This window comes from Argiope bruennichi, chromosome 1 (genome assembly GCF_947563725.1).
Source record: "Argiope bruennichi chromosome 1, qqArgBrue1.1, whole genome shotgun sequence".
In the NCBI taxonomy this organism is placed as follows: Eukaryota; Metazoa; Arthropoda; class Arachnida; order Araneae; family Araneidae; genus Argiope; species Argiope bruennichi.
Genome location: NC_079151.1, coordinates 33091749 through 33105186, shown reverse-complemented (window position 1 = coordinate 33105186; position 13438 = coordinate 33091749). Strand labels below are relative to the sequence as shown.

The 13438-nt window shown below is 27.7% G+C and overlaps 1 protein-coding gene across 4 annotated transcripts in view; it reads right to left on the bottom strand.

The window, feature by feature from the left end:
- LOC129965875 (E3 ubiquitin-protein ligase RNF19B-like) overlaps nt 1-13438 on the bottom strand; it is a 28005-nt gene continuing 14567 nt past the window's right edge. For all 4 annotated transcript variants that reach the window (XM_056080147.1, XM_056080156.1, XM_056080138.1 and 1 more), the window contains exons 9-12: nt 7592-7756; nt 4386-4602; nt 1659-1805; nt 1-1543 (exon numbers count right to left, since the gene is read on the bottom strand). In XM_056080147.1, the coding sequence (XP_055936122.1) occupies nt 532-1543; nt 1659-1805; nt 4386-4602; nt 7592-7756 (1541 nt within the window). In that variant the 3' untranslated portion in view covers nt 1-531. The remainder of the gene's footprint in view (nt 1544-1658; nt 1806-4385; nt 4603-7591; nt 7757-13438) is intronic.

The window sequence follows — 13438 nt, the reverse complement described above, 5'->3', positions numbered from 1 at the left end:
TTGAAATTTTGTAAAATATTTATTACAATATATAACTTGAATAATATCTATACAAGCTCGCCAGTACATTTAACAGGAAAATAAACTATTTCACTGGCAAAATTCAAAATCATAAACATTTAATACATTGTAGCATGCAGTATAAATCATGCTCAACTTAGGATTGTAACGGTTCAGTTTCATTACATACATCCAGTAAGCCTAAATCAATCCATTGATAACCAGGTAGACATCTAGGGGAAGAAACAAAAAACCGGCACCAATTTTTTTTTTCTTGGAGCAAAACCCCAGCTTTGCATTTCATAGGAACAAAAACAAATGTTGCACACAAAAGATTTTCACTTCTTCAAGCAACACAGGGAATTCTTAGGATCAAAATGAACACCACGTTACTTATAACATGTATAAAAAATTACAAAGACTTACATATTACACATTATCACAATTATTGATCCTGATAGCATAATTAGTTTTTAAAATATTTAAGCGGATATTCACGCTGCACAAGTATTATTACATATTAATGTACATCTATAGCATTTTGAAATTGCTGGTAACTTCACTGTCTGCTTTATTAGATTCAGGATATAGATATGTTCTATTGTCTTTTCCTTGCCTAAAATGTTTGTTACAAGGTTGAGATAAATGAAAAATGTCTACACTACACTCTTGCTTGTCAGCTTGCAAGTGCATTTTATGGCCTTGGATTGATTCAAGCAGTGGTTTGGAGCTCGCAGAAGCAGGAACTGTCTTTAAGGAGGGACTGCAATTCAAGTCATCTCTGACAGGAATAACTTCAATGGAAATATCCTGCAAACTGCAAGGAGATTTATAAGCTCTGTTAGATAAGGCATTCGATTCAGAACTTATTTCTGTTGGGAAATGCTTTCCAGTAGCTTTGTTGGGAACAGCTCCATTTTGGAAAACAGAGGGGCAGCAAGACCGATGAGTAGACGTACAGCTGTTGCAGAAACTGATGGATCTTGTAACTGATTTTATTTCATGGGACTGTTTTAAATTTGCAATTTCCTTGCACACAGGCTGTTTGACAGAGTGGATTTTTCCATGAGCATAATTAGTTGGATAACATTTCAAGGTCAGTTCCTCGGAATCTGAACTGCAGTCTGCAGGTTTAGTCAGACTGTCAGCAGATGGACTTTCATCAATGAAACTTACACAACATTCTTTGAGTTCATTGAATTGCACATGACTTGGCAAAAAATGGTTTTCAGATTGAAGAGAGACAGAATCTGCATTTTTCTGGCAATCAAATTCAGCTACTTCTGGAACAGTACTGCTATGGTGTCTTTTTTTACTGCTTTTGGATAGTTTTAAGCGCAAAGCTGGGTAATGTGCGCTGTCGCCACAAGATACTTGAGAAAGAGATGTGCTGTCTATTTTATCCACAGAAGCACCAGCTAATTGAAAATATTCATGCAAATTGAAACTAGCTTCAGATTTCCCAAGAGAAACAGTTTCTGTCATCGGATCGGAATTTTGTGCATCAACATGGACTTCTACAGGCGTGACAGCAGAGCTGTCCCTGAAAATTAAGAAACTTGCATAAGTTTCAACACACAATCAAAATTAAAATATCAAAATAAGGGGGAAAAAAAAGAAATAAAACAAAATTGGAAAATCTAAAACTAACATTTTACCTGTATCCTAAAATGGATCCTGCTAAAGCCTTCATACTAGCATCATCAGCAAGTGACATGTTTGTGCTGACAGTAGCTGAGGCTGTTTCACTGTGACTACTCAGGCTAAAACGTTTATTAGAAGAAACATCTGCTTGAACTTCTAATCTGTAATTATTATATAACAATAAAAATTAAATTTTAAGAATTGGCATTAAAACAAATAAAATAAATAGTGGGTAAAAAAATGCTGCAGTGCTAATAATTTTATTTTTTTTAAAAATGTACACATCTTCTCAAAATAAAAGAAGCATAATAAAAATCAGCATCTAATGAAATAAAAATAGAACGATTTATTCAGATAATGTATATTCAAAATTTAAATTCAGCAAGTTATATAATTTTATGCTTCTCAAACTATATTACCATTGACATAAGATTCAAAATGAATTGACAAAGAAGTTTTACATTAAGCATTTTACATGTGAGTTAATTAAAGTAGTAAGTTATTTTTTATTTTAGCCCAAAATTTTAAAAATAGTTCCCATTGGTTCCAAAGTTAAGGATTTGAATTTAATTTCGTAAGAGAAACAGAACTTAAAAAAAGGATTATATTTTTACCAATTAAAAAACAAGAGCTTTTATTATACTGACAAAACACTATTACATGAAAACAACGACAAAAAAAAAAAAAAAAAAAAGACTCACAATAATACAATTAAGAATGGAAATCATACATTAGTTATGTGATTTTTCCAAAAGAAGTTTATTAAAAGAAAATACCAACAACTACTTATAAATTATAAATGCATCACATTTAATAATTATTATTTCTGTTTATACAAGGTCTCATGCCATCCAACCAGTCTAACACTGCCTCCTTGGCATATTCCCAACTCAGCTACCCCAAAAAATTTCATTTCTCTCTGACCATATAGCCATTAGCCTCCATTTTTCCCACTCTGTGCCCATGTCAGGACAACTCTTGCATTAGCATTTGATGACATCCCAAGAATTTGTTTAATCCATGTCCCATGCTATTTTTTTAATTTTAGCAGTTTTCCTATATGCTTCAATATTGGAAATTTCATTTCTCTAATATATTTTACAAACGATTCTGAGGCGTATTTAGGAAGGCCATTAATATTTTTTCTCGTGATTTAGTAAGTTTCACTACCACAAAGTAAGATTACTAATATTTTTGCATTAAGCGCATACAATTTGAGTTTACTGCTTAGATTTGAAGCATTCCAGTAACTAGGCATTGTTCTGAATAGATAGGCTTCTTCAATTTTAGCTTCATTTCTACATATGCACTTTCCATTGTGTATTGTAACTCACTCCAAGGTATGAAAAACAAACAATCTTTTTGATTTAAGTTTTATTTATTAAAAGTTAATCATTATTTTTAATATTTATTTTCATCACTTTTGTTTTAATTTATTTTCAAATATATCTGTTCAACAATATTCTTCAATCCCCATAGCTTTTTTTTTTTTTAGATGTCCATAAAATTTGAAAATAATATTGTCAGTAAAATCTAAATTTCTCCCACAAGGAACTAAATTCTCAAATTCCAATTTTTTTATTATTATTATTATTTATTGTTTCTCTTATTACCTAATCTATAACAGTATGAAAAGAATTTCAGACAGAACACATCCCTGCGTCAATTTCAGTCTTGATATCAAATGCCTTTGATGGCATATCATTTAATTTGTACTCTACTTCTATATTATAATATTAGTCAATTTTTCAGGAAATTCATAGAAGCTCAAGATTATCACATTTAATATTCCTTATTGAAAAACTCTTTTAAAAGCAAATAAAAAAAAAGTTTAAGAATAAAGTACAATTAATTAATTTTTAATAACTAATATTTTTTAAGTGACAAATGAACTACATTTTTTAAAAATCTTGGATGAGAAAGAAAAAAACTAAGTACAAGTGCAATAAGACAGCTTTATTTCAGAATCAATATTCTTTATTTATCAAGAATATTCATTTATGATTTAGTTTATAATTTTAATAAAAATACAAAATGATTTGTGAAATTTGTCCTAGTAGAGCAGTAACTTTAGATAATTAAAAAAAATCTTATAACTTGAAAGATATCACTTAAAATGCTAAAAAAATTTTTGAGATTTAGAGGACATTGCTGTAATGAAAATTATTTTGCACATTATATTACATTTAATAAGAAATTATCAAAGCTGAATATATATTTTCCATTGGAAACTTACAAATAACTTCCTTTAACTATATATAATTAAATCCTCAATTTAAAAACTAAAAATTTAGAGTTGCAATTGTTCAATAGTTATTAAAAACTCAGTCTGCCAATGACACATTTATTATATAATTTATTTAGAGAGGTTATCAAATTAGAAGATTCTTTTGCAGTTAAAAAGTAACAAAGGAATCACCCAATCAGATAACCTGAATGATTGGCATAGATATTAGCAGCAAATATGTTGAGCCAAAGAGAAGGGTAAATTTTCTGAATTCTGGTTCAACAGTAGAATAAACCACAGCAGAAGTTATTTTATTGAAATGTTATCGGTCAAAGGCATTTCTTATCATAAAGTGAACAGTAATCATGATTATTAACTAGAAAGCAAATATTGTTTCTTAACAAGGTAAAGAATAAATTTACATATACACAAAATTATCAAAAAGTTTCTTTCCTATTTAAATTTTCTACAAATTTAATTATAAAAGTATCAGTGTAAAATAAGATTAACTCACTTTCCTGCTGCACCCATCAAAGAAGCACTTGCTATACTTCCAGCAAGAGCTACATTGCTGGCACTTTCAGGATCATCTTCTCTGTCTTGATTCAATGCTATGCGATCCAAGTGACTACCACTGCCTAAACTTAAACTGGCAGACATACCAAGGGAAACTTCACCAATACTTGGATTTACACCCCTTTGACTTGCATTAGTATCAACACTTGCTCCATCTAGAATTAAATTCCAGAAATATTTTATTGGACATAGACATAAAAAATGATTTAAAGAATTAACATTAAAAATAGGATAAATCAATTTTTGATTGTCTTTTTTGGCAAATATTTCATACACAAATTAACTATCAAGCTGTTGGCTATTTTTTTTTAAATCTTTAAAAATATTAATTATTCAACATTTATAACAAAGTAAAAAAATAAATTCTAGATATTGATAAATATTTTAAAAATATAATAAAGTTAAAACCAAAAATACAAATAGAGCATAATTTGCAAATTTATATAAAAATGGAGAATTAAATCCAATCTTTTCAAAGATTTTGATTATAATTCCAGCAACATTTAAAATATACCCAAACTTTAGTTATTTGAAACTAATATAAAATTAAAATATCTTTCCAAGTTGCCCATATCATGCTTTAAGTGTATAAAAAATGATTAATACACACTCAGGATTTTTTAAATTTTTTTATAAAAATATTTTTAAAGATAAAAACAACTGTATATTCACAATAAGATAAGCAATAAACCAGATCATCACCCACTAAAAGAAAAGGTAAGTCAACAGGATATTTAACAACTCATAATAACTAAAAAAAATTAAGTCTCATAATTGTTTGGTTCTAGTAATCAAATAGCCATAATACACACTTATAATATTAAGATACTGACAACCTAACAAAAAAAATTTTTTTAATCAGCTTAATTTCAATCAAAATGAGTCAGAACTGAAAGCTTTTGAAAGTATTATTATTCTTCATACACTTTTCATTCACTAGTTTAAAAGGGAGAGGGGGATACTTTTATCAGGAGGATGTTCGAATAAACACGTATGATTTTCAGGATTTTCTTTTTTTCTTAACTCACAGAATTTATATTGTAATAAAAACTGATAGCAATGATTCATAAAGTAGCATATTTTATCTTCATTCTTTAATCAAATCTATGCAACAAAATAAATAAGCAATATATATATTTTTTAATTTTTCATGCAAATTTCATAAACAATATATTCTTTATGGATTAAAAATTTATTATTCATTCTCAAAATATTATACATATTTCAATCATTTTTTTAAAATTCTTTATTCTTATTTCATAACAGTTGAATAAGAACTTTTTCTAAATATATTCTTTGTCTCTCTTTTTTAGAATTTAACACACAAAAATTTGTTAGGTCATAAATTTTCATGATTTCATTTGATTATCACGATTACAAATGTTATAGTTTAAATATTTAACATAAGGTGTAAATGAAATAAATTATTATAAAATCCTTAAAACAAAATACGCTGTTAATTAGTCTCACGAAAATAACTGAAATATGCAGAAAAACGTGCAAGCATTCTTAGTTTTATCACCAAAATTTCGTCAAAAATTGAAAAGAATATTTGCTCCATCTTAGATATATTAAAAATCTCACAGATGATATTACAGTCATTGTAAGTTGTAAAAAATATAGTTGTCTGAATATGAAATGAATATAATATTCAATACACTCTATATCAAAGCAATCTTTGAAAGAACATTATTTTCATAAGAAATATAAATTCATATATTAATACTATACTTTTTAATTAAATTATTCATCACTCAAAATATTTCACTATAAAAGTAAAATAAAAGGAATGGACTAATTCTGTGAGCATTTCATTAAGGATATATGTAATTTTTATTATAATTTATAATAAGTACTATATAAATTATTCATTGTGTATCACAAATCTATATGTTAATATGCAATATAATATATAACAAAAGAAAATAACAATACAATGAATATATTGTAATCAACAAAAATTATTCCTAAATATTTTATTTTTTAAAAAATTGTCAAGTCCATTTCCACTGTTTTTGGAAATTCATCAATCGGTATAAATGTAACTGTATGCTTATTTAAATGTTAGTTTCACAAACAGTTCTCATAAAATTATAAAAATATAGAACAAATAAATGTACTATAAAAAGTTTTTTCCCCCTTTTCTTTCTTTTTTTACAAATGAAGTCTAACAAAATTTGTTTTAATACCAGCAAAACTGAAAGAAATAATAACATTATATTAGAATACCATTTATTCATTCTTGCTTGGTACAAATTTTACATAAAATTGATTCAAAAAATAGCACAGGCAGATATTTTCTCTCAAATTTTACATTTGTTTATAAGCACTTCTTCAATTTTATAGTTCACTTCAAAAAATAGATCATCATTCATTCTTATTCGCTTTCAGAGCTTGTTTCCTCACCTAGTCAACAATTCAAATTTCATAAATCAGTTAAAGTTTATACTCAAAAACTTTAAAAACATACACAAACAGTTCTCTCAAAAATATCAAAAAAGTATATCCTAATAAACTTATTGTAAACTAGGTATCATTCTCTCCCTCCCCATTAAGTTCCTACAATGCATGATAAAAAATCAAATTAAATGGAGATCATTCATGCTTAGTAACAAAATTCAGTACTTACATTTGAAATGACTATTACAATGTTTGTTAATCCTACAGTTGAAAAGGTAATAATTTGACATTATTGGCAAGTTCTCTGATAAAAAGGTTAATGCAGTTCTTTCGAATTAATTAAAAATGACTTACTTGCAATTTTTTGAATTGTGGAATCATTTTGTGGCTAAAATAATAATTCCATATCATATAAATATGTCTTTTTTTCTTTCTTTTTTTTATTTTTGTGTTTCAAAATACCTACAAAACTTTACAGGCTACATAAGCAACAACTTAAATTTGAAGATATATTTGATAAATATTTATGCAACAAAGGAACATTTTTCTTAACATTTTTGTATAATAAGAATTTCAGACACAAAGTTTTCCAAAGAGAATTTTAAAATCACGGTTTTACTTTCAAATTAAAAAAAAAATTGTAAGTTTAAAATGACTAAGCCAGCCACCTTTTCCAAATAATTAAATTTATGTAACATATTCTTTCCTAGTTTCTGAAAGCATTTTTAAAAGATAACCTCATACCATAGTTGCCAGCAGATGGATTATTTCCCATTCCAATCTCATTTTCTTCATCAAACTCAATCCTGACACCAGAAGCAGATGTAGATACACCACAGCCACCAGATCGACAAAGAGATACAGGTACAACACCATAAACATAAGCAAGTAATATTGGCACACCAATACCTGGATAGAAAATCATTATATCTGATTGATGCATAGTGAGAATATTTACTTTACAGATTGTAATGTTAAATTTAAAAAAGAAAAGAAAGAAGAAAAAAAACATATTGAAGAGCTAAAAAATAAAAAATATATATAAGACTGATTAAAATATAAGAGTAAAACTAAAATCCCTATACTATTTTTAAAAGAAGAAAAAATGATAAAAAGGCATAAGGCCAAGAAAAATTATAATTTTCCACACTTTTTTTTACTAGGTGGCCATTATTTCCATATTTGATTTTCCCTAACATTTCAAAATTTAAAATCAGAAAAAAAAAACCTCCGACTTTTTATGGATTATCTAAACTTTTCAGAATGTTCTCATCCTTTTATTTAATGCATACATTCTAATAATATGTGAAAAATAGTTTCATTTCTCACTAAAATTAAAGAAAATAAATAAAATTCAATGTTCAAAAAATAAAAACAAAATCATTTTTCCCTTAATAAGTTTGTGAAACTTATTTTTTGTGAAATATATCTGCATTTTCTTTTGAATATATCAATCAACTACACATCACTAGAAGATGCCTATCTATATAAGCTTTTAATCCACCAATCACCTTTCAGAACTGATTGACACAGATTTAGTATCAAAGAAAAATGTAGTATGAAATCATATGCATATTAGCTTAAGAATGAAATAACTTGTTTCCTTGTAGTTAGTTTTTTTTTTTTTTTTCCCCATTCATATCATTTACCCACACTTCAAAACTGAACACTAATTTTGCTAACAAAAAACAAAACAAACATTTTTTTGGAAACAAAAAAATGAAAAATGGCTGAAAGAAAATATTAACAATAATAGCATGCACTTTTAAACTAAAAGAACTATTATATCAAAATAAAATAAATCATTCAGAATGTAATACTGCATATACTTTTAGCCTACCATTCACAATAAAAAAAATTGCCTGTACATTGGAAGAATGCTTAATCCATCTGTATTAAAGAGGAAAGTTGGTTTATATTATAATTTTTTTAATTGCATAAAAGAAATGTTTTAAAAGTATAAACTTTTAAAAAATGATAGTAAAAATGAATTCTGTAAATTTCTGTGGCATATGTTTTAAAAAACAACGAAATGGTGGGGTTTTTTGTTTTTTTTTTGTTTTTTTGAGCGAGACATTATTTGAGAGAAAATTATAGGACAAATATGTACTTATTATAACAAATTTAATTTAATATATTTATTATTAACTTAAATTTCTTGTATAATCATCTTGCTTAGCTTAATGAAGTTTTAAGGATGCACAAAATGAAAATAAATTTTGAAAGGAAATATGAGCATCCACTTCCAGCTTAAGCTTTGAAGATCCTATGTCCTAGCAAAAAGATTCCAATTCAAAATGTTTATCAAAATAGTCAGAGAAGAGAATGCATACACAAAAAAATAATAAAAATAATAATAATAAATTTAAAAAGAACCCTGAAAAAAAATATTGACAATACTGTCCCATATTTCACAATTCAGCTAAATGATTTTGAGAATAGTTCCTATTTTGGTTGAAACTTCTATTTAATATTAAATCCTCAAACATATTTAATATGGATGCCAACTAGTAGATAAGGATATTTCCAGTCTCTCTCAATCTCTCTGGCATGAAGTCAAATTCCTGTGGTCTTCCACATCTGAATACAGTTATATAGTAAATTTTCATCAAAAAAAGTATTGTATCTTTTAAATAATAAAAGGAAATAGGTACTTATACCATGAAAAACAAATAGTTTTAAATTCATTGATTAATACTACAATTATAAGAAGAACATTGTGAACAACCAGTATTTTTTTCGTACAGAAATAACATCTTAGGAAAAAAAATCACAATAATGGCTATACAATGATAAACAAAATGCAAGAATCGGCAGACAAGTTATACATGCTTGAAAAATATAAATGTAAAAAGTTCTTTCTGTACAAAAAAGAATGCGCTTACATGCAGAATGCGCGCATTCACTGCCGATTTCTAGTGAAAAAAATGCCTCCTATTGAAATTACTGTATCATAAACCTAAGTGAAAAGCAATTGCACTTCCTTCAATAGGACTACAACAAAAACATTATTTAATAACAGAAAATAATCTTACAGTGCTTAGTATTGTAATGTGCTAAATTCAATTTACACTGACAAAAATTACATTTTAATTCTAGATATCAGGGGTGTTTGTGGGACCCCAAAAAATCCCCGGAAACTTTTACGGACTTACTACCGACATTTTGGAGTTTCGAGAAGGGGGGGGGGAATGAAAAATTACGATTATGAAGTATTGAATGACCTAATTATAAAAGTTCAAAGAATTACTTTTTTTGCAAAATTAAGACCTTTGAACCCAGGTCACGTGATCGCACATCTGGTCGAACGAAGTCTCTCCCTTTTTTTTCTGCCGCGCCTACTTGCCGAAAAGAATCCAGAAGAGAATGTCCGAGAACCGGGGGAATGAGTCATAACTCACAATAAGGAAAGAACAAAAAAGAAGTTTTTCCCCCTTTTCACGCATTATCACTGCCTTTGGAGAAAGAAAGGAAAAGTTTTCACCACACACACTGACCTTGCGTTTTCTGCCTTCAAAGCAAACAAAATTACCCAGATCAAAATAAATAATTCATTATTATTCCTACTTCCTTTTGAACGACGATCCCCGGAATTTCCGGGTATCGAAGTTCAAAATCCCCGGAATTCCGGGGTTTCCCCGGAGCACAAACACCCCTGAGATATTCATGTTAGAAATCAATTATACTTATCCAAAAATGATATAATCTGAAACTTTTTGAACAATTCATTCCAGGATGTTTAATTACATTTTGAAATTGATATTTTGTGGTCTTCATTCCCTGATATCCAATTATTTTAAAGCAGAATTTCAAACATAACGAAAAACTATTTAAAGCATTATTATTTTTTTTTCCCCCATTGGTTGCTACTATAAGATTTAAACACGAAATTCTTTGTGTTAGTTTAAATTTTAGGAGTGAGCATTCACAATCACCTTTTCTCACAACTTTTTGTAAAGGTAATCAAAAGGTTTTTAAATTATCAACCACAAAAGATGATATTTCACTTATTTTTTAAGTACAGCTCTACACAGCATAGTTCAGATAAAATTCTTATATAATTTTTGAATTATTTTCATTGAATATACCAGCATCAGTAATTGAAGGATTACTGTGCAAAATATGCTGCTTAAAAAATAGCTCAAAATGGAGGTAAAAATTTATAAATTATTCAAAAATAATTGCAATGATTTTAAAGCTACTGAAGATGCTATTCGAGAGCTTTTAGAAAAGGGTTTAGATTTTTTAAAAACATCATGTATATCAATATGCACATTTTCTCCTCATCTCACTAAACAAAATTTTTTCGGGAATATCTCAGAACCAGCTGGCAATGTATAATTGTTAAACAAATTAGTTCATTAAAAAAAAAGAAACAAAGCTTGCATGATATACAACAACGTCTCATTAAGCAGCAGTGTAAACTGCTTTAAATGTATAATGAAGGGAGAACAAGCCACAGCTTCCTAAGTTAAAGAATGTTAAATTACTAAGGCTCTGATGTTGAATTACTAAGCTCCTTTTTTAAATTGTTTAAAACTTTAAACAATTTAAACTTTAGTTGAATATTTGGACCAACTACAGATATTTGGATAATCTTTTATATTATACATATCATTTAGAGCTAAATCTTGTCATCAGATCTTTGGCTCATGAATGATTCAAGAATACTGATGCCAGGAATATCATTATTTTACTTTTCATTTCACTTTTCCCACTGTCCCAAAATTGAACGACATCATCCATTTATTATTCTTCTACACTTTGTTCAAATTTTCATCATATCCTACAACTAGATTAGATACTTCCTATACCTAATTCACAAATTTTATTGTTAAATATGAAGCCAATCCATATATTACAAGATATTTAAATTCTGTAACTTGTAACTAGAGTATAGATGCAGTGTGGTTGCTTGGAAACAAAGGACGATAAAATGTGTATTAGATATCGCATACTGACTACGCCCACCCACTTTGAGGCATAAAAACAAATCTGAATAAACAAGGCTGCTGCTAAGTATTGGCAGGAACTGAGGTGGAGTCTTAAAGGTCATCATTGGCATGGTACAACTAATGGAGAACTAATAAGTTTTGTAAGATTTATGTGTTTTATAATTGTCAAATGCTCTATTTCTCATATGACTTGTTAAAGCTTCCTTTCCTATGTTATTGAGGCTGAAATTGGAATGCAAATTTTACAGCCACCAGAAAATTTATCATGGATGACTATATAAAAACCAAATTGAATACACTGGTACAGAAAAGCATGTATTTGGGGGAAAAAACTTTCTTTATACAGCATGTCTAAGTGATTGTATACAGCTTTCACCTGAAAGAGAAAAAAAAATGCGGTTAAAAATTACTTAACTTTTGTAATGTACTGATATTAAATAACTACAGTACAACAAAAAAATGAATATTTAAGGAAAGTAAAATTATTATTTACAGTACGTTAATTATTTCTGGATTATAATGCTAGATCAATATTTTACATGTTATTTAAAATAAATTTAAAAATCAATAATATAAAATTCACACTTTTGTGCTAAGATAGATTTGATATTCAAAGGAAAAATTATTTTCTTCTAAATAAAAGATGGACATTAAAAATGGGAAGACGAAAAAAAAAAAAAAAATAGCAACTAGAGTTGGCCTTGGTAATATTGCCCTTCTGACAGAAAGTCAAGGCAAAACTGTTTTCACTAATTTTGCAGATCAATTTAACTTTAAAAAAAAAATATAAACACATACAATAATTTTGATATAGTGATTAATCTCTATTTTGAGATTATTCAAGTTCTTAGCATTAGCATAATCAACTTCACTGTTCTTACAGTGTTTTGACTAAGAGCATGAATGCTCAATCGAATGTCCATCATGATTCAATCTAAAAACATTGAATTAACAAATTCTAATATCATTGAATTATCATTATAATAGGATAAAGTATGCAAAAAATAGCAGTGAAAAAATAAATTTTTAAAATAACATATTTATAAATATAATAAAGAACATAAAAGTAACATAGATAATGATAATCAAAACTTACTGGTTAAATGATTCAAATCAGCCAGCATAATTTGGAGCAGAATCCATCATAAGCTAGATGAATGGCAGCTACATCTTAGATGTGAAGGATTACTAAAATCTGCACTGGCGATCTTATTCAAGCTGAAATTTCGATCTCTTGGAAATTTAAATGTAAACGTCGCACCACTTGCTCCGTGCATACAATGTGGATAGTCTCTGTTTCTGAATATCAATAAATAACTAGTCTTCATGTTACTATGAAAACTAATCATTACTACTGTTTCATTCTACTTATGATAAATGGCCAGCAAAATATAAATTTTCCTACCTCTGGAATTCCCTGACAATTCCCAGGTAGATGACCACCTTGTTTTAAAATAAGTGGAATTTCAGAACTTAATACCATTTAAATGTTATATAATACATCCATATGCCATTTCATTTCATAAAGATTTCATGATCATAATATTTTTTAAAAATTTTATAACTTTGCCAATTGTAAATTAAACTGATTTCACAATAGTTTTCTATATTACATTTTCCAAGGAGAATATATATC